This window comes from Vespula pensylvanica, chromosome 11 (assembly GCF_014466175.1).
Source record: "Vespula pensylvanica isolate Volc-1 chromosome 11, ASM1446617v1, whole genome shotgun sequence".
In the NCBI taxonomy this organism is placed as follows: domain Eukaryota; kingdom Metazoa; phylum Arthropoda; class Insecta; order Hymenoptera; family Vespidae; genus Vespula; species Vespula pensylvanica.
In genome coordinates, this window is record NC_057695.1 from 1,336,228 (window position 1) to 1,359,246 (window position 23,019).

The following is a 23,019-nucleotide window of genomic DNA, read 5'->3' on the forward strand; positions in this document are numbered from 1 at the left end:
CTCTCTCTCTCTCTCTCTCTCTCTCTCTCTCTCTCTCTCTCTCTCTTTCTCCACACATATATATTTCGACTCGATGGAATGTAGCGGTCGAACGATGGATGACCCATCGATTTCATACATAATTTAAGAAGCACGAAACGTATCGTAAACGTTTCGTTCGATGGGAGATAAACGTTCCTGTGGTAAAATATCAATGTGGCATCGATGTATTGGCTTCGAAAATTATCCTATGACTTTCGTCTTTACCAGTAGCTCGCGTTAGTTTCATCTCTCGCTATTGCCAAAAGAAAAAGGCAAGATAGTATATCGATTTTCGACCAATCTCATGAATATACACTTACGACTCGACCTTCCACATTTACTTCCTTCTCTTTCTCTTTTAGTTTTCTTCTCTCTGTCTCTCTCTCTCTCTCTCTCTCTCTCTCTCTCTCTCTCTCTCTTTCTATCTCTATCTCTATCTCTATCTATTTCTCTTTTCCGCTTGTTACGTCGGTGTATCTATTTTCGTAAGTGTGCGTGTACATCGACGATACGTGCCAGGAAATATGCATGGACGCGACCGATACCGCGATGCATGCAAGATGCAGTGCGATAAAAAGTACATTTTCAGCCTCCCAAAGGACCAGCATCCCAGACAACGGGTCTGAGTGAACGAGCGTGTTCTTCCGTTAGGCCAACGCAAATTATCCTCGTACGTGGTTTCTCTCATCCTTCTTTTCATCCTTTTTCTATATTTTCAAACACAAAATGCGGTCATTAATGATTTTTGCGTTTGGGTTGTATCATTGATACGTTTAAATTACATTAAAAATTTCCCGATAAATAATTCCAAAGCTTTTACATCAATGTTGAAACAGGAATACCACGAGTTCTGTGATTTTTCACGACGAGAAGAAAATTTTATAAATGGGAATGTGTAATGAGTGAAAAAAAAAAAAAGAAAAAAAAGAAAAAAGAAAAAAACGTGTTTCTCTTTGATCTTCATTAATGGAAAAATTATCGGTGTGATTCGATCAGGGGGTGGAAAGAGCGGGAAAAAAAAAAGAAAAATTCCGCTCGAGGAAACGAATAAAATCGTGTCGGGTTGATTCTCGAAACGAGAATTCATCGCGTCGTTTCTCGTCGCGTTGGAGAGCTCTTTTAGAAATTAGCAAATAGAGTGAGATAGGAGTGTAAGACAGAGAAAGAGAGAGACAGACAGAGAAAGAGAGAGAGAGAGAGAGAGAGAGAGAGAGAAGAAAAGGGAGAGAAAGAGAAAGAGAGAAATACTCCGAGAACCTTCGTTACCTTCGTCAATAACTATTTGCCCACTTGTTGGCAAGCTCTTTGAGAGATTGGCACATCTATAAATTAACTGCTCGACGCGTTGGGCCAATTAATCGACGTGGGGTCGCGATCGTGCGCAGATATCGTACGCGTTATATCGTAAATCAAGTGGCACTATTCCTAATAGCGTCGACATCTCTCTCTCTCTCTCTTTCTCTCTCTCTCTCTCTCTCTCTCTCTCTCTCTCTCTCTCTCTCCCATTCTTTCTCTTCTATATCTCTCGTTTTTGCTTTACACGAAGAAGAAGAGACTCGTCGATACGACTGGATATCGAAACGACGATGATAACGGCGACGATAACGGCGACGGACGACTGCATTTATTGGTGATATCGTTGAAAGTGGAACATTTCTACTTGGAACTTGTTCGCCTTAGGCCATCCTCCTGTCTACCTATCGAAAAGGATCGATAAAACGTATCATCGAGTCTCAAATCGTATCTTCCGATCCACATTTGACGCAAGTTCACATTCGTCCTCCTTCCTTATTTTTCTTTCTCTCTTTCTTTTCCTTCTTCTTCTTTTTCGTTCGTTCGCGACGAAATAAGACGCAAAGATTTTTGTCCCTTTTCTTTACTTTACTATTCTATTCCTCGTGTCTCTTCGACGCGATATCTTTACACCTTACGCTACGTACATATATATTTATCTATATATTTTCGACCATCTTCTTTTCTTTCTTTCTTTCTTTCTTTCATTCTTCCGTTCCATTTCTCCTTCTATTCTGCGATAACTTTGAAAAAAATCATCGTAATAAAAATGACGAACAGGCGACCGTCCCAGCGACAGTCATCTCTTACAATGAACTTTTCTTTCGCGACGTAAAGAATATAAAACTCGTAGATCGAGTTGCAAGGCGAAAGAAATATCTACTCTCTCCCGTATATCGCGAAAATATGTTTTACATCGGCGAGGCATTGCGTTCTTAAAGCGACACCACATTCACCTCGGATTCCTGTATCTTCTCTACGTTCTCTTATTTTCTTTCTTTCTTTCCTTTTTTCCTTCCTTCCTTCCTTCCTTCTTTCTTTCTTTTTTTCTTTCTTTCATTTTCTCTGGTTTGTCTCGAAACGAGATCTAATAAATGAAAGAGATATTGCGCGTCTTTTTTTTTATCTTTAGAATTCTTAAAGATTATTCGTTTCATTCCCTGATTCCATTAAGTATTCGTTCGTATTTCTATTCTCTATTCTTTATTTCCCTTTTTCTTTTTTCTTGATCTTTTTTTCAAAATCTCATCGGTGGACATCCAGAACGTTCGTGAAAGGATTTAACTTTCCATCGGTGTACCCTCGAATATCCCCTCGGGCGAAAGAACAGGAAGTAGGTAGGTACGTATCTTGTAAAAGTCGAAGATAGCCGGTTCAAAGTTACTTTACTTTAATTATTTTTCGTCCTTTTCGAGGGCACGGCTGGGTTAGGTTAAAGGTGGTAAGGGGATAAAAGAGTGACGTTGACACTCGTGGAAGCGAGAGAGACCTCCTCAGACTCAACTACGATGGAAGATTACAGAGAGTCTCGATAAATATTAACTCCCGTAACTAGGAAAGATCCTCGTTCCTCGGCCTCTTTCGAGAGCACGTTTCTATCTCGCTCTCTCCTTCTCTCTCTCTCTCTCTCTCTCTCTCTCTCTCTCTCGCTCTATCTATCTATCTATGTATGTATATACATCTCTCTCTCTCTCTCTCTCTCTCTCTCTCTCTCTCTCTCTCTTTCTCTCTATTTTGTACGATGTACCCAGAAACTGTAACAGAAGCAAGCACGTCGCTCGAAGTGGCGAAAGTGCAGGGGTGCCAGCAGTCGACGAGAACGAAGTAAAGGGTGGTGGTGGTAATGCAGACAGGCTAGGAGCTTCAAGGGAAAGAGGATTTTCCTTGGTGTCTGACGACTAGTCAAGGTTGCGCGACGAGATAGAAAGGATGGTCGATGCCATTATCCCACGAGATGTAAAAGTATGTATGTATTATTTATTCGGTACTAAGTAGTACGAATCTATCCTTAACTTCACCCCTACGAGAATACTCAAAAAATAAAGAGAAAGCAAGAAAGTTGTCACCTTAGAATTCTCTTCGAAAGGACACCACCACCTTCAAAGATCTTACTTTCTCTCTCTCTCTCTCTCTCTCTCTCTCTCTCTCTCTCTCTGTCTCTCAACCCCCACCCTCTCTACTATTCTCCGTACTCACGCTTACACATACACAAGTTTATCCCTTCTCATAAAATTGGAAATACGATCGGTGGTATAATGCACCCGGAGATAACGGCATTGTCTTGTTCTCTCGACAATAACGAGAACGCAAACGCGTTCTCTCCTCTCTCTTTTTTTTCCTTTTTTTTTTTTATAGACTGTAAAAAGTACCGAAGAAATCATTGTAAAACTCGAAAATTTATCGAGTTCGTCGTTACCCTGGGAATTCTTTTTTTTTGTTTTTTGAAGGGAAAATAATTTCGATTCTCGTAGGAACATCCTGGAGTTATATATCGTAATACGACATACTTATTCTCGAAGTAGCGATATCTTGAAAAATATATTTAGATGATGATACTCGTCGGAGAAGAAACTCCTTTCGCATTTTGGCGTTGTGTTAATCTTTTTTCTTTCTTTTTGTGTTTTTTTTTTCTTTCTTTCTCTCTCTCTCTCTCTCTCTCTCTCTCTCTCTCTCTCCTTCTTTTTATTACCATTGACCGGTGAAATTTCGCGCGAGAGACGCGCGAGACTAAATTGAAACGATGAATTATTCATTTGGCGAGATAAGCATGATTTTAAGACTGTTCACCACCTTTCGTTCGTAGCGTATGCGACTTTAGCGACAGGTATGAACAAAATATGAACTACAAGCGCAATAGGGAAACACTGTTTCCTCTATGCACCTATTGTATCGGTGTATAAGCTTGCATAGGTTATATCCTTTTCGCACGTAACCTGATAATCAAGTTAGTTTGAGGCAGAAATTTTTTTTACCTAGTAAAAATTATACTACATTTGACAAAAGCAAGAAAAAGCAAGTCGGAGATTACATTTTTCTGGAGATAGAAATTGCTCCGTATCCGAGTATCCTGTAAATAAGAGTAAATAAGGATTAATAACAATTAATAAGAAAAATCAAAATAAATAAAAAATACGCGAATGTGACGACGATCATAAGTAAAATCGAAAATCTCAAATAATAACGAGGACGTATAAGAATAAATAAAAACAATCCCTCTATCGTTTTGATTTATTCTTATACGTACTATTACTTATTATTGACCTTATATGTATTATTGAACTTTTTATTTTATAATTAAAGCATCTTACGCGCTACGTAATCGTTTAAATATTTTATTGTAATCCGTAAACGATTATCGAAACTATTAATCGTTTAATTCTTAAAAGAAAGCTCTTCCGAGCTTTAAAATCAGATCTTGTTGAAATAGAAAAAAAAAAAGAAAATAAAGAGAGAAAAAAAAAGCAACGACGAAAAACTCCATGTTCGCGAGAATTTTCTCGGGATCGTCGATTTTCGTGGAAAGAAATTTCGTCGGGCGTTCGCCGTCGGTGTCCTCCTACTTTTCTCTTCCTTCTCTCTACGTTATACGACGTCGTGGCTCTTTACGCGCTACAGCTTCGTAAGCGAACTCGGGAAAAACGAACTCGCGGAACAAATGCGGCTTTAACCTTAATTTCGATCTTCCCAGCTCGCATTATAACCGCCGACCTTTGCGAAATTTTCTCGCGGCTCGATGAAAACGTCTTTTCTTTGCGAGGCCTCTGGCTCGTCGCGCTTTTCTTTCGATTAACATTAGGCACCCAAACGAGTTCTCATTGTCAGCGCTCTCGATTCAATCCTTCATTTGTATTTAACAATTTATCGTCGTAATACCTCTCCATAGCTCGAAAAGAATCGTGAAAAGATGTTCGAATGCGACAAAGAGAAAGAGATGGGACTTTTTTGATTTCATTGAACACTCGTCGCTTAATTTTTTTTCATCCTTTTTTCTCTCCATCCTTTTTCTACTTCTCCTTTATCTCTTCCTTTATTTCATTTTGTTTTATTTTATTTTATTTTATTTATTTATTTTTTTTTTTCAGAGAATTTCTTTCCCATTCTCTCGTAGTATCAGCACGTGCCAGTCGAGCGGAACAAGCTGCGCAAATAATAATAAGAACGAAAGGGCTAGCCCCGTCGTGGTGGGAGGTGTAACAACAATGCGCCTTAATCGTTCGCGAAATTTCATTTTGTCTTGCATTTACGTACCTACGCCCGGTAGAAGCGCATAAACCTTAACGATTATGGTTATCGTCGGCACGGCGTAACAAACGAAATGGCTCGTTACATCACCTTCAGCATGTGAGAAACTGCAGTGAATTTACGAGAGAAAGAGAGAAATAGAGAGAGAGAGAGAGAGGGAGAGAGAGAGAGATAGAGAGAGAGAGAGAGAAAAAGAGAGAAAACTAAAGACCCTGAAATAATTTTCATAAATATAATCTATCTACCTACTCTTGTTCTCTTCTACACGTGAAAAGGGAATATTTAATGGAAGGAAAGAAACGGAAAGGAAAGGAAAGAAAAGAAAAGAAAAAATTTTACCAAGAAATTGCATCTACAACGTTGTGTAATTTTTCTTCGTGTAAAACGATAGAACGCGTAAAATTAATATGTATTTATATTACCAACTGCCGTGACGCGATACCATTGCGTTCCTGGCAAGTTTCTCGCCCATTTTACATTCATAAGGCTCTTTCTTTCTCTTTCCCTCTCTCTCTCCCTCTATCTATCTCTTTGTCTCTCTTTCTATTCCTCTTGCGCACGCGCGCATCCCCTCTTCTTATTCTATTCGGCACATCGTCCCCTTACCCTCTCAAAGTCTTTTCTTATTACGTTCAAGGCATACAATTATCGTTTCTAAGAAATTACATTATAACAATCGCGACATTCGTGACAACGTATACACGATATAAAAAGCTTTACCAACAGCTTGGATAAACATTCGATATATTTGTATTACGTTAACGTCGATACGACCTTGTTGACTTGTTGATAATAGCATATAAGTACTTCTAGATAGTTTTTCGTTTTATAATTCTCGGAATCAGATCTCACGTAACATCGTAGTACAATACAACGATCGTGTTTATTATGATTGGCCTATCGAACGTGTTACGACGATTAGTCATACGGAAGGTACCATGCCGGTACGACACGGAGTTCTTCGTTGGAATCGAAGCTGGAACTGGAACTGGAGCTGAAGCTGGAACTGGAGTTGAAGCTGTAGCTGGAACCAGAACCGAATTTACACGACTTCGGGTCACGTACAAGTTGGTAAAGCACGCGCTGCGAAGCAACAATGGAATTATCCGTTGCGGAGAGTATTTCACGGCTCTGTCTTTCGAAACTTCGAAACGTAGCAGTGCGTCTTTGCCAGTCCGATTTACAGAAGCTTTCGTAGATGCGATCGCACGTCTTTCTGTCTGTCTGTCTGTCTGTCTGTCTGTCTGTCTGTCTGTCTGTCTGTCTGTTTCTCTCTTTTTCTTCGCCTTTCTCTGTCTCTCTGTATTATAAAAAATTATAATCCAATTAATGAATGAAATTTTCTAACAAGTGTAATTTCGAGCAAAATATTTTTTTTCTTTCTGCTCATTGTATTACTCTGTAAACTCTAATTCGTAACTTTTGTTTAACCCTATATATATGTGTGTGTGTGTGTGTGTATATGTAGTTGAAAGTGTATCCAGGCGATAGAATTGTATATACTGCGTACGTTTATTTTCTGCGGACGTAACGACAAAACATAAACTAACAAACAACGTTCGCGTAAACATTTCTCTCAATTCGAGAGATAAAACATATATATATATATATATATATATATATACATACATATGTATATGTAGTTATATATACATACACGGATATCATAAATTTGGCCGATACTTCCTAACATCGTACACATCTCCAATCGACATATTACGTTCAACGATTCTATATAACTACCAGACGAAAAGTCAAGAGAGGAACGAAGAGAAAGACGAGAAGAAGTTTTCGGTGCATTTAAATGCGAGTTTAAGAGTATTATCGTAAGATTCCGGAAAAGTAGATACGATAAAGGTGACAGTGGTTCAGCAATGGCTGAGTTCGGCCGCTAGGACGAGAGCGAAGGGACCGGGAGAGATTGGTTAAGAGGCATATATACAAAGTCGAGGGGGAGAGATCGGTAACAATAAGGTTGAACGTTGGAATGGAAGTTGGCGAGGTGGTGGTAATAAGGTCGCAAGCTTTATACGGAATCAGTAGTCGAGAAAGAAGGAGAGTTTAGGGGTTCGGAGTCGAGGATCGAGGATTAGATGGTAAGAAGGGACGAGAGGAGGGTTTGCGTTCGGGGAAGGAGGGGTTAGACGGCAAAGGGGTTATAGGGGATGGTCGAAGGAGGTCTAAGAAGGGTAGGGGAGGCATAAGAAAAACGGTCGCGTGCACTCGCACCTGATTCGAGTCCATGAGTCGAAAGTAAGTGCGCTTGCGCCCAGGTAAGCCGGCGGGCGCATGGACGCGAGAAACGGCGCGTCCTCGAGCTGCTTTCGTAGTCGGCATCGGCCATCCGCGACGCGAGCTTTCGCTCGGACTACGAAGCTACTCTCGCGCAATAATTTTTCACGGCGCATATTAAATAACGTGCGATCGAATCATCGCGTGAGCGAATTTACGATAGAGGATAATTATCGAATTCGCTTGAGTATGTAATTCGAAAGAGTGAACTCGAAAAGAGGAATTGTTATAAGAGATAATAGAAAAGAATCGCTCGGTACACTACGTAGTAATGTAGCGATATACGGTGCGTCGAGTGTTTTTTACGAGAAAGTATATTTATATTTAGTTTATATATATATATATATATTCTTAAATATAAATATATAAAAATATGGTATATGTATTCGTGAAGTGACAAATTTTTGGAGCAATCAAGCGGAATGCAGTGATATTCATCGAGCCCGAAGAAGAGAAAGTCGATGGGTCGAGGATCATATCGTACGATTAATCGTTCGCCTTCGAGAACGATTTTGGAAAATGTGCTTTTTATCGTCGTACCCTTCGATAAAGTGAAGATTCGCGAAAGGAAATTGACGCGTATCGGAACAGTGAGAGCTATCAAGGATAATAGAGAAAGAGAGGGGATGTACATAGCCGCGAGTGAACGGCGACTCTGCCGGTGGCTCTGAATTTCGCGCTTCGCGAACGCTTCGGTGAATTCGTTGGGTGAAAGCGACGAACCTTCCTCGATTCGCACGCTCGTTCGTTCGGGATGTGCTCGTCGAGCCGGAAAAATTTCGATGCACTGCTTGGAATCGCGGGAAGTCGCTCTTAACTTCGATCGAAGATCATCGAAGGTACGATTGAAAATCGTTCGACGCTATTGCGTGTCGAACGATCGCGAGTCGAATGCGATTAACATTTGTTAATTGTTTCGTTATGGGACAACGCGATGTACGATAAAGGAAGAGAGATATATAAATAGATGGATATATAAATTGTTTATCAATTTCTAATTGTTACCGCGAAACAACACGAGGGAAAGTATACAAATATTATGAGCTAATTAAACGGTGTGTGTAATATTGAAGAACGATGAAATGAAAGGAGAGAGAGAGAGAGAGAGAGAGAGAGAGAGACAAGGCGTAAATACAAATCTTTCGTAACAGAGGGCAAATGTCTCGCGTTAGAAACGTATTCTCATTTCATTAGTCTATTCGGACACATCGACGGATTTACATCCCTTTCGGGAACGCGGAAAAGCTCTACTCGACGGAATGAAGGATCGCGTTCCAGATAAACGTTGCGGCAGTAAGCTTTCACCTTCCGTTTTAAACCGTACAGTGGGATTGAGAGTAAAGCCAGTTAGCCGTGCACGTTGCGATAGAATCATCGATCGGACGATAATAAACGAAACGAGCGACAAAAGGATGAAAATAACGTAACCCTGTGTCGATAAACCGCACTCGATCCCTCGAAACTAATTATGAAAGTCGGATCGTCGTAATCAAATATTCCAAATAATATTACGACCGGGAAATTTGATCCGATCGAATCGAAACGCAAAGATAATTATTCGCGATCGTAAAAGACGGATGAATTAATTATCGATATATTAGTTTTGTACGAGAGATTCGATCGTCATCGCGCGATAAACTCAAAGTTCGATTTACGATCATAGATTAATTCCAAGAGCGTAGACAGGCACGATCGAGAGAATATGAGAAATCTCGCTGGTTTATTACCGATTCAAATTTATTCCATTCGGAAAACATTAGGATTTGCGGGGAAGTAATGTTATCTACCGATAAACAAACACTCCCTACTCGAACACCCTTGAAAGTTGTTGCAGCTCTTAAAATCGACGTTTTCGTAGGCGAGCTGCTACGATCGTAAAATATTCATGACGGTGGTTGGTTCGTTCGATTAGAAATTACCATCGTTTCGAAAAAGTATAATATCATCGAGTTTTACGAAGCATCGCGTTTCGTGGCTAGGAACATCGTCGATCATAAATTTACATTCGATTCGTAAACATCGAAGAATGGGATCGTAGATCGTCGATAGTTTCGCGTAGGTAGCGAGGTACGTGAACTTATCGAAATAATACGTGATATCTCTCTCCTGTAAACGAATTCGTCGACACGGAAAAATCTTTTTGCGTTGCTCGGAGGATTTAGGAATAGGGATATTTAATGTTGGGCGAACGTCAACGATCGATCTTACGTTTCGTTTTTATCGTTCGTCGAAAAGCCGCTCGAGTAAGAGAAGAAGCTACGTCACATCGAGAGAAATTGGAGAGCGTCTTGGGACGTGTCTTGGCAAGATACGAGCAGGGAAAACGAATTTTTCGAGAATGCGATCGATTGATCCTATGTACATATATATATATATATATATATATATATATATATATATATATATATACATATATGTATGTGTGTATATATATATATACATGTTTGCGTACGGTCGCTCTAAAGGAAATAAATAAATCAGGAAATAAATAAATGAACGAGCGTACAGTCCACCCTTCTCTCGAACGGAACCGAAAAGGGAATTGGTCTCGGTCGAAGCGATTTCCGCTCACGCGACTCAAACGCAACTCTCTCTCTCTTTCTCTCTCTCTCTCTCTCTCTCTCTCTCTCTCTCTCTCTCTCTCTCTCTCTCTCTCTCTCTCTCTCTATCTCTGTTTATATATATATATATATATATATATATATATATATATATCTACTTATATGGTATCATTGTCTATCGAAAATATGGAAAACTCATTCGAGCAACGCAAATACCTTTGGAGAATATAAAAAAATGTGAGGAATAAGTAATTCGAGCCATCGACTACAACTGGAATCTCGGACATTCGACGCACCACGTTCATTAAAAAGATCAAAGAAAAAAAATATATAGAGAGACAGAGTGAGAGACAGAGAGCGATAGAGAGAGACAGAGAGAGAGAGAGAGAGAGAGAGAGAGAGAGAGATAGATGGATGAGAAAGCTTTGAAAATTTTCAAACGCGTTTCAAAGGCACGTCGAGAAAAATTACGAAATCTTTCTATTTTCTTTTTTGGATTTACATGATAACGTAACGCATCATGGACGTCATACAAAGTTCTCTCGAAATATCGAGGGAATTTTCAATGCACGAACAAATGATAGAGGGTGGATGGTTAGAAGAAATACAAGCGATAAAACGAAACGTATATCTTTTATCTTTTATCGTGTTACAACATCTCTCTCTCTCTCTCTCTCTCTCTCTCTCTCTCTCTCTCTCTTTCTGTTTTTCTCCATTTCTTTCGTAAAGCAAATTCCTTCCCGTTTCGTTCTTCCGCGAGCATCTCATACATACATATTTCCAAGTTTGGACACAAAAAGGCAAGCTATCGATCAGTTTCCGAAAGGCGACAGATGATTCGTATACGTGTGCATATGTACATTTTATAGACGATACAACACACAGACGCTCTTGTCTGCGTATGCACGTGTGTACATATGTACATATATACGTATATATGTATGTAAATCTGATACTTTCACGGACCGAAAAAGCTCACTGGTACTGAAGTATATACACACACATACACACACATGTATGTGTGTGTGTGTATTTTATATATATACACACACACGCAGCGCGCATACGCAAGTACGTAGAACGTTTGCAAACGGAAGAATCTCAGTGAGCGAGATCGCAACAAGTTGCATTTAAAATCCGTAGGAACTGGCTCTCGACATCGTACTTCCAACTTTCTATAACCTTTTTCTTTCTTTCTTCGAATACATTTTTTTTCTACACGAGAAAAAAGAATATGAAAAAAAAAAAAAAAAAAAAAAAACTTTGCCGAATCAAGCATTCATATTCAACCTGATTCGCTCGATTCACTGGGAAATAAAACACGTTCTAGTAGAGTTCGTACGTTTATTATTTTTTTTTTTTTTTTTTCAAAATTATATTCAGACTACTCGTTATAATTAAGGTGCCCAAATATTTCTAGAAATTCGCTGATTGAAGATCTAAACTTGTATCCATATATTTCATTAGTCGAAAAGAGACACTTTTTAATTACTTTATGAATGTTGTAAACAATCGTGTAATTCGAGTCAAAGATCTTTTTAGTACCGCCATTCGATCGGTTGTTCAGCGAGAAAAATTATTTGACTATTTAATAAGTTCATAAATCGATCGTTCAAGGAAACGATTTAGATAACTTAGATTCATCGGATCAATTAAAAAAAAAAAAGGAAAAAAAAAAAAGATTTGTTCTTAACAATCATTCCCTTTCTCTTTCTTAATAAGTATTATCCTTCTCTGTCAAGAGAGAAAAATGATAATTGCTAGTAAGTAACAAGTTTCGGTACTCTTGGATTAAAACGATATAACGCTAGAAGCTTAAGCAAAGTCGAGTCAGGAAAGTGTCAGGTGATACTTAAGAAGACTCTTAAAGCGCACTGTTGCGTGAAAAATACACGAAGCCAAGGGGTTGCATTTAAAAAGCAAGGAACAGGGATGAAGACGAAGAGAGATACCTTCTTTCGCGATCGTATAACTGATAACGACACGATAGGATAAACCTCGACTTTATTTTCTTTCATAAAAAGTACGCTCTCGTGTTTGAAATTCTCTAAAGTTAGTTACCTTCGATTTATTTACCCTCGGAATTTTTATTTTCTTTTTTTATATTTTTTTATTTTCTTCTTTTTTTTTTTTGTATAATTATCTTTAAATGTTAATTTGCTCGAAATCAAGGAATATTATTATTACTATTATTACGACTACTATTATTATTATTATTACTATTGTTGTTGTTATTACTATTATTATTATTATTATTATTATTATTATTATTATTATTATTATTATTATTATTTGATCTTGAGATGGATAATTTTGAACGATTTCAAAGTTAGAAAGGATGTGTCATACTCGAGATTAAAGACACACTTTATGCTACGGTCTATCTATCTCGTCATTTTCCAAGCATTAATTAGGTACACCGAATCAAGATAGAATTTATCAAGAGACACGAGCTTACGTCTTAAGGGGAGAAACGTACTTGCACGGGAGTCTAGAACACGAGGAAAACGTTTGTCGAGGTTAAATTGCGTGCAACGAAGCGAGAGTCGTAACGCGCGGCAGGATTCTTGCTTAAGGGTTGGCCTCATAAAGGGTGCAAAAGAAGGGGTAGACGATTTCTTCTTTTTCTCTTCTTTTCTTTCTTTTTCTCTTTTTGTTTATTTTTCTCTTTTTTTTTTTCCTTTTTCTTTTTTCTCTTTTTCTTTTTATTTTTACATTCACCAAGCGGTAAAATAAAGCTGCGGTTAAGGCTTAGGAATCAACGAGACAGAAAACGGTGAACTTTGCGTGAAGATAAAAAGCGAAAGAGAAATAGAGAGAGAAAGAGAAAGAGAAAGATAAAGAGAAAGATAAATCTTGTTACTTGTTGCATTTTCCCCAAGAAAAAAAAAATTCAAACTAACATAAATCAAAGTTTACTTTCAATTCCTTTCGATTTGATTACCCTTATTTTTCTGCGATCACTACGATCGTCTAATAAATTTGTTTGCGCTTTGATAGCAAAGAACCTTTTACAAATAGTAAATATTATTCTTTCTTTCTCCTTACCATTCCACGATGATTCCCGATAGTTTATTAAATGGTATTGGCGAACGAAGAAGAAAGAATGTTATAAGCAATTAAAAATCGTACAGAAGCCAGATAGAAAGTTGTGTTTTCTTTCAACTGACTTCCCGTTCAATTATCTCTCTCTCTCTCTCTCTCTCTCTCTCTCTCTCTCTCTCTCTCTCACTCACTCTCTCTCTCTCTCTCTTTCTGTTTATTTGTCAGTTCATCTTTCTCCATTCAGTTATCTACTATCCATCCATCTATCCATCTATCTATCTATCTTTCTATCTATTTGGTGCGTGACCCCGCACGGATAGGCGCGTCGACGGCTGGTCAGCTTGTCGCGATCGGAAATATAATCAAGGTTGGGTGGCGAGGGACGGAGACGTAGAGGGTGGAAAATAATTGAAACACGAGCGTTCATTAGCGAACGCATCGAGCCGAGCGCGCCTATAGCCGTTCACCGAAAGAGTAAAACCGAGAACCCACACTCAACGCTATAATATATTCGATCGTTATTCTTGGACACGTTTTTTCGTTAGGAAGAAGAAAAAGAAGAAAAAGAAGAGGAGGAGGAGGAGGAGGAGGAGGAAGAGGAAGAGGGAGAAGGAGGAGGGAAAGAAGGAAGAGAAAGAGGAGGAAGAGAGCTGCTTCGGTGACAACGGAGTATCGTGGGAGATAGAAGAAAGAGAAGAGTCAACGCGAATCGGTGGTGGTGTGGTGGTGGTGGTGGACACGAGAGAGAGAGAGAGAGAGAGAGAGGGCGGGCAACCACCCCCTCCGAGCGATGGATCTTGCGCTTCTACTCTTCGTGGTGCTGCTCAGGCAAGAGGGTGAGTATGCCTTCGAGCTTTTTCGCCCTTTGTAAATTTGCTTTCGACAAACACTTCCGCGATCGTTCCACTAGCCGAGCATTTCATCATTCTTGACCATGAAAAATCGGTTAACCGTAGAAGGTGTATATATGTTTGTTTACAATTCTTCGCGCCTGAAAGAAAAGAAAAGCGAAAGAAACGAAGGAAGAGTGGACAAAATAAAAAGGAGGGTTATCGCATCGTCCAAGATTTACGTTTTTTTCTTTGCCTTTTTTTTCTTTTTTTTCTTCTTCCTTTTTTTTTTTTTTTTTTTCTTTGATTTTTTTCTTATAGTCGGACGACTAGTAGTAGAAGGAATCCCACAAATTCCAATGAAAGAATTCTACGATCTTTTTATTTTTTTTCCCCTTCAAAATTCTCCCTACCGGAATGTACCGTACGTATAATTTAAAACGGTAACAGAATTATGACATATTTTCTAATTACGTTTACCCGTTACGTCGCACTAATCATGATTTTACGAGTAAAACGTGCAGGAAAGTAAGATGGAAGAAAAGACGAAAGATGGCGAAGGAAGGAGAGAGAAAGATAGGAATAGAAATGGCAAGAGCGAGGTAGCTAAAACTAAAATAGCTGGAATTTATGACGTTCTGCTACATGGTATTAGGAAAGAGGATAAAAAGAGAAATTAAAAGGAAGAGAGAAAAAGAGAGATTTTACGGACGTAAGGATTCAAGATTAGTTAATTAACTTTTTTGTTAAGCTGTCTAGAAGATCTTATTCTTTTTTATCAGCGAATAACATACATACGATCGTACTATGAAGATTTTTATAACACGAGTTTTTTTTTCTCTTTCTTTTCTCTCTCTCTCTCTCTCTCTCTCTCTCTCTCTCTCTCTCTCTCTCTCTCGAAGATGAAGTAACCGAAAGAACAATATTTTGAAGGCGTGAAAGGTGAGGTTAATCGTAGATCCTAAAAATCGAGCGTCCCGAGTTCGCCAAGGGAAAATAAAAAAAACTTCTCACGATCTCACGGTTATTCTTTGATATCCACTCATGGAAATATAACTCTTGAGGTAGATAAAACGTATGAGCCGAAGTAAATTCAGAGACGCCTCTTGGAAAAAGAAAAAGAAAGTGGAAAGGGTTTAGTTATGAGAGGGAAGACAAAGGGAAAGAAGAAAAAAGGAAGGGAAAAGAAAGAGAGAAAAGAAAGCATGAGAGAGACTTTCTTAGTTTCACGGGCACACGTGCATTTCTTTCTCCCTCTCTCTCTCTCTCTCTCTCTCTCTCTCTCTCTCTCTCTCGTTCTCGCTTTTTCTCTCTCTCTCTCTCTCTCTCTCTCTCTTTCTTTGTAGCTACAGGTACCCGGACGTTTTTACATCTGGTTTGGTTCTTAGGAGGTAGAAGGGGTGGGTAGGGGGTGAAAAGGGCTGGGAGTAAAACTCGGGAAATGAAAAGCGGTCGGGCCAAGAAGAGTAAAGTGCATTGCGCCATACATATCAATATGGAGACTGCGAATACGCGAGTGTGCTCGATATGAAATTTTAAAATCGGTCTTCTTCTCGATGGCGAGGCGGATTGTAGAAAGAGGATGAGTTAGCATAAATAAATAAAAGATGCGTCGAATGAATGCGACTTGAGAAAGCCGAAGAGAAAGAGAAATGTGAGAAAGAGAGAGAGAGAGAGAGAGAACTTGAAAGAAATCGATGACTTAATTGCTAGAGAAAATATTGAATGAGGAAAAGAGATAGGAATAGAGAGAGAAAAAGAGAGAGAGAGAGAGAGAGAGAGAGAGAGAGATAGCAAGTAGCATATGTAGATGTACCTACATGTTGAATGGTATTTGGAAATCAAACCGACGCGAGAGATTCTCCATATTCCACAGAATTGGTCAGATGCTTTCACAGTTTGTCGATGCGGGACAATATAATGTATGAGTGTTTCAATCGCTTTTATAACCATGTAATATTAACAGCAAATATTTCGCTAACATGCTATTTGTGGGCTGTTGTGCTAATGAACTCTCTTCCTTTCTGTCTTTCTCTACCTCTATTCGACCACGATAATTTACATACGGTTTTGATTTTCAATATCTATGTTATTTCGATGTAATTCGCGTACGCGTAATCATTGCGCTGCATTGAACAAGTTGCTATCGTTATCCGGCTCATCGGAAATTTATTATCCTTTGATCGAACTATTGGTAATAATTAGATACGTACTACTAACTCTAATTCCGTGGATTAAAGTATTTCTATGTTTCTATCTTTCTGGCATGTGTGTGCGTGTGTGTATCTTACGTGTTAAGAAAGTAGTAAGAAGTAGCAGGTGAAAATGTCAGCCGCTCGAAATCACATCCTAGCAAGGAGGATAATTTATCGATCCCTTTATTAGATAGGAGAAAAAAAGTTGAAAAATGATACGCGCTAAAGAGTATGAGAATAAAATGATTGGCAAGATTAAGGAAGATAAATTAAAAGGAAATGAAAGGAAGAGAGAAAGTGTGTGTGTGTGTGTGTGTGTGTGTGTGTGAGAGAGAAAGAGAGAGTGTGATAAAACATATTTATACAGGTGAACGGGTTACAAAGGACTCTTTGTAAACGTCCTATAATATTCTAAATTAACTCCCTTTGGAATGCAAAATTGTAGAAATGACTTACTTGTATTATTCTTCGGTCGAACGAAAACACGTTCGAGGGTGTTGGACTTAAATCGAAAAACACTCTAGTAAGTACGTATGCGAAAGTTAGCGGGGACAGAGGAGAAAGAGAGAATGAAAGGTAGAACAAGAAGAGGAAAAGGACTGAAGGATAACGGAGGAAGAGGTGGTTCCTATATCGTTTCCACGAGTCACCTCTCGCAACCCCGTAGAGTTACCCCACCTGATGAAGATAAAACGGGATAATTATAGAGCCTATCGGAGATCGCGGTGCGGCTAAATTTCGTTGAGACACGCGAGATCGTCGAAGGTAGGCGCGGCAATGAAGAAGGGAAACGCGCTTTGTTAAAGAGAAAGAAAAAAAAAAAGAAAGAAAAGGGGAAAAGGAACACTAAAGAGTAAACGGACGGAACCAAAGAGAAGAGAGAAGGAGAAGAAAAAGAAGGAGTAACACCACCCGGAAAGGGTAGAAAGCGAGAGCTCTAGAACGAGGGCGAGAAAGGGAGAACGGATGGAAGGATATCATTAATTTTTCATACACTCCAGAAGCGTCTGCCCTTCGGCCAAACTGACTAATTATTTCTTCTCTTTTTTTCTTGCTTTCATTTGGTTTATTTTTTATCATTGTTTCTCCTTCCTCTATTTTTTTATTTTTTTATTTTTTTTCTCCTTCCCTTCTCTGCCTTTTTCTTTAATGTTTTTTTATTTGTTTTTATTTCTCTCTCTCTCTCTCTCTCTCTCTCTCTCTCTCTTTTTTTTCTTTCTTTCTTTCCACCGCACGTTCTCTCTCCACTTTTTATTTCTCTTTCATTTTTTGTTTTTGTTTGTTTCGCGATTTTTTTTTCTCTTTTTCTTTTTGCTCTTTTCCCTTCCCTTCTTTCCCTATTCTCCTGTCCATCAATCGTGGTCAGCTCCAAACTTTTAGCTCGAACCGTGTACAACAATTACGAAACGAAACTACTGTAGGAGGAAAGAAATAACGAACACGTTTATACCTTCTATCGAATCGATCGATTCGATATTATTGTTTCTTAAACTTGTTAAGTGCGATTCTAAAAAAAAAAAAAAAAGAAAGAAAAGGAAAGATAAAGGACAGGAAAGAAAACAGTGTTTCTCGAATCGCGTCGTCACTGTTTCTCGATGTTATTAATTAGAGAAAAGATCGCCCACGTGATAATCTCGATACAAAGATATCTTTCAAAGAAGAGATCGATCTTCTTCTTCTTCTTCTTCTTCTCCTTCTTCTTCTTCTTTTTCTTCTTCGTCTGGGAAATTCTTCGACGTGATCTATCGAGAGCCGACCCGATATCGTAGTTTTTCACTTAAACTGTCAAAAGAAAAATTCTTGAGAATATTGGAGGTGTCGTCGAAATTCAACGTCCTGAGAGTGCGTTTCGAATTCCACGCGATTGTCGGGCGGAACAGGAAGGAACGATAAATTCTGAGAATACGTTCGCGAAACTTTTCTACGGAATAATACTGAAAGAGTATTCGTGATTTACGATTATGCGATAAGGTAGCGACTCGCGAAGCGACGATGCGTTTTCGACGATGAGGAATATAGTCGATAACGTTTTGCAAAGATTTTCGATACGGGCCATGTCTTGTGATGAGATGGGTACTTTACTTATAATACGAGTTTAAAGGGAATAATATATCTTCCTTTTTATCCTAAGGGCTTCGCGTTGTTAACCTACGTTATCTCGAGATATATTCGACGATTATTATAAATTGGAAAGGGATGCAGTTGGTCTTTGAAAAATTATTTTAACGTTGCATCGGTGAATATTCTAAGAGACCTTTGCAAATAACAGGGGTTGCTTTTCGAAATCGTCGATGTAGTACTTAGATTCGAAAGAAAAAAGAGAGAGAGAGAGAGAGAGAGAGAGAGAGAAAAAGAGAAAAAGACAGTTGTCGACGACAAGAGATGTCAACGAAGCAAAAGTTCTACACGGTCGACTAGCTGGCCTTGATCTCTTCTAGGACGACAGTATAAACGATGTTTGTACAACATTTCACATAGAATTGGGACGATCGTTAAGAGCCCATGTTAAAGGACGATAACGTTTATCGACGTACTCCTGTCACGAAAGCTTACTTACTTTCCACTTACTTTTGAAATGACTTACATAAACTCTGTCGTTATAAGTCACGAGAAAGTTCGAACTTCTCGCGATAGGAAAATATTCAAAAAGAAGAACTACTCGACGATTATTAATTCTTAAGCTCTGTGGTACGAAATGGAAATTGCGGGTTGGAAAGATCGATTAATTTCATTGAATTATTTTCGAGGTCACAGATGTGAAGAGGAAAAACTTTTCGCGATAATTATATATTACGATGGTTCAGGCTGGATTATCCTAAGCTTTTCGAAAATTTCTGTTGAGGATTATTAAGTTAAGTCGAAATCTATATTATAGGTATGTATTATATGTATATACATACATATATATATATATATATATATATATATATATATATATACATAAAGTTCGCTTCAGAAATTTCGCTCCGTATCGTAGTTTTATATACTTTTCGATGTTGAAAAAGCTACCGTTGTTCTTGGAAGCTTTACTTCATCCTTTCCTTTTCATCGTACGCCGTACGGTCTTATATGAAACTTAAATAAGATCGCAGAATATATGAATGTATTCCGTTAGAAGAGAATAAATAAAATTATCAATATTCCAATTTTAACAAAATTCGAAATTATTTCCTCCGACGATAATCAGAAAGGTTTAAGATCTAGACTGATTCATATTTCATTTGGAATTTCCGTCAAAATTCGATATGACATGTCATATCGTTGGATGGGATAATTCAGGCACAAGTTCATCGACTCCTGTTTCCCATCGAACACGTTCACTTTCATAAAAGGGGAGATGCGCGCGAATCGATATTTAACGACGTCTGGAATGGTCGGGAAATCGATTCGACGAAATTACTAACGAGTTTTGCGCATAGGTTCGCATTCGCGCCGAACTGCCATCGTTAAATTATGTATCGGGTGGTGTGGCAAGGGTCGCGCGAGCAGTTACTAGTTGCGGTCATTCTCGTATTCCGGATGGGCTCACGTAAAACCGATATGATGCCGACTCTCAAAGTGAATTTCGCTAATTGTCATTGCATAAAACATGCACGTTACAATCGGCGTTAAGAGAATGTGTAGGTACGCGTGCGCGTGCGGATAAGCGTGCGAGTACGCCATTGGTTCGGTAATTTTCAATTTCCCGCTTAAACGAGACGTCATTGCTCACATGTACGCATACACGCATCTACGCATACCCATACGAATACAATTTCGAAACGAGATCGTAAAGTTGCCAATGGCGAGACGTCTAATGGAAAGCGAACGTATGTATCTATCGCTCGCAAAAATAATGAAGCGAGCAAACTTGCCAATTGATAAATATTGCGACGTTATCGCAATAAGGCAAACAATTATCGTTGTTCCCTTTTTTACTTTTACTGCGGTTACAAACGTTTCTGTTCGTCTTTTTATTTTTTATTTCTTTTTTTTGGTAATAAGGAAATCTTCGAAGAAAGCGATGATAATCGAAACGTCAGAATACGAATCAAGGGCAAAAGGAATCATCGTTTGAATCGAGCCTGCGACGATACTTGGGAAATTACTTATTTTCGGTTAAAGGTTGCATAACGAAGACGTCGCTCGTTAACATCTGGTTAACGAGCGACGCGTCATTAAGGGAGAGAAAACTAGGAGACGTAGATGGAAACAGGAGAATATCGCGTGTCGTGTTTCACATCGACACCTACTCTCTCTCTCTCTCTCTCTCTCTCTCTCTCTCTTTTCTTTTCGTCTACATTTCGAAGCCAACTTCCGGCTGGCCGACGCAAAGCGACCAACATAATTAAAGACTACTGCGTGGTTTAAGGGGAAGGGGGTACTTAGAGGAGGTACCTTCTCGGGAATTACGAGGCGAATGAAATTTAACGAGCTAGGTACGCGTAGATGCAACCAACGCGCGAACTCGCGAGAGCCTAGCCGATTCGTTTGAGCCTAATTAAGTTCGTTTAGTGATAATTCGATTTCGCGATCTGGAAAAAAAAAGAGCGAAAGGTTACGTTAGCCGTTGATAATGATATTGGACAAAAAATAGAAGGGGGAGGATCCGTGGAGATATGTAAATCAAGTTTCGAGTCTACGTACCAACCCTGGTCGACGAGCTAGGATCATGTAATTTTATAGGACATTTTCTCTCTCTCTCTCTCTTTTTTTTACTCTATCTCGTTGAATCGTATTCTCTCTCGAATTCGAATTCACGACTGATGATTTTCGAAAAATATGTTACCAGCGATATAACAGGTTATTCGCTAATTATAGAAATTTTAAATATACGACAAATAAAAAACCGAATATAATCGATGATATTTCGTTCGATCTGTCTTGTTTTGTTTTTTTTTTTGTCGATTAAAAAAATCGAACGATCTCGTCGCTCGATCCGAACAATAAAAGTTAGAAGCGTAAACGAGATTACGTATGCAAGGCATGCAACGAAAATAGATTTCGTGGTCCTTTCGGCGAAGAACGCCTCGTGAATCCAGTCACAATCCTGGTGGAAACGATGGCCATGATCAGCGGGTCCTTTCGATGTAACTTTCGAATACCTCCCTCGTTCCCGATGTTACGGATCAAAAAGTTGTTCTACGATGTACGTGATCTCGCGGTAGAAACAGTTTAACCTGAACGTGAATCGAACGAAAAATACGTTATTAATTTCGATGCTTTCTAATTCTACGTGGTATCGAGATAACGACGCATTCGTATTTCGATATTTGTCAAATGAAATTTATGAGACCGTTCGTAAGATTATATTCAAATATATTCCACAGATATTTCATTGATATCTAATATCATTCGAGAGAAAGAAAAGAAAAGAAAAGAAAAGCAAAGAAAAGAAAAGAAAAGAAAAGGGGAAAAAAAAATTAAAAATACGTTGGAGCAAAAGTTACTATCCAATTCGAGTGAGACTCACGCGATAAAACACGTACGATTTCATTCGACGATAAACGTGTAACGTGATTCCTTTCCTGAGATTTCACAAGATAGAAGAACTTTTTTTTCTCCCTCCTCTCTCTCCCTCTCTCCCTCCCTCTCTCTTTCATTCTATCTTTATCAGAGAGAGAAGGAAAGAGAGAGGCGATCACGCGCGACGAATTACGAGGCGACATTCGATGCGATCGTAGCTTTTCCTCGATCGTTTCCGCTTCTCCGTACATTTTCGACGTGAATTTCGGTACGTGAACGCGAATGTACGAGTATAAAAAAGAAAAGCCCTGAATTAGTTAGAACGGAGCCACGCGCATACGTGAGTCGAATTTCCAAGCGCTCGCAATGGGTAGTAGGTGGAATAATTCTCCGAGAGGAAGAAAGAAAAAAAGGAGAGATAAATAAATAAAAAAAAAAGAAAAAAACAACAACAACGAAAAAAGAATCAAAAGGGAAAAAAGAAAGAGAGAAAGAGAGAGAGAGAGAGAGAGAGAGAGAGAGAGAAACAAATCGCACGTCGTCGTTCAGATCCAAGAGCCATGTCAATTCTTAATCCACGTTGATCCGACGATAGAATTATCGTCGTTCGTCGAATCGATTTGTCGTATCGTTGCAACGTTTCCATTTGAATGGAGTAAAAAGTTTGGATTTTTTCCTCTCTTCTTTTTTTTTTCCTCTTTTCTTCTTTCTTTTACACGATTAGTTTTATTATTTCTTTCGTTAGAAAAGAATAATGATATTAATGGTTTCTTACTCTCTTTGACAATGCTTGATGCACGTCTATGTCTTTTTTTTCCTTTTTCTTTTTTTTTTTTTTAATTTACGTAACCGGAAATACGAGAGAGGGCACAGGAAAGAGCGATAATTCTGAATTTCGAGTTAAAAGTACGAAAGAGCCGGAGTAACGGCGCGGAGTACGGTCTCCCTAGGGAACAGCCTTAATTTAACTTAATTCGGTGATAAAACGATTGGCGCCCACCGCGCAGCTTCTCTCTCTGTCCCTCTCTTTTTTTCTCTCTATCCTCTCTCCCTCTCTCTCTCTCTCTCTCTCTCTCTCTCTCTCTGTGTCTCGGT

General features: G+C 38.8%; 1 protein-coding gene across 3 annotated transcripts in view; it reads left to right on the forward strand.

Annotated features, from left to right (window-relative positions):
• Positions 1–23,019, forward strand: part of LOC122633003 — a 172,870-nt gene that overhangs the window by 105,725 nt on the left and 44,126 nt on the right. Inside the window, exons 1-2 of one of the 3 annotated variants that reach the window (XM_043820400.1) lie at positions 7,863–8,687; positions 14,070–14,290. The exons of 1 other annotated variant lie outside the window; for it this stretch is intronic. In XM_043820400.1, coding sequence (XP_043676335.1) covers positions 8,631–8,687; positions 14,070–14,290 — 278 coding nt within the window. In that variant the 5' untranslated portion in view covers positions 7,863–8,630. Of the gene's footprint in view, positions 1–7,862; positions 8,688–14,069; positions 14,291–23,019 lie in introns of those variants that run through there. One more of the 3 variants, XM_043820403.1, reaches the window with a different exon arrangement.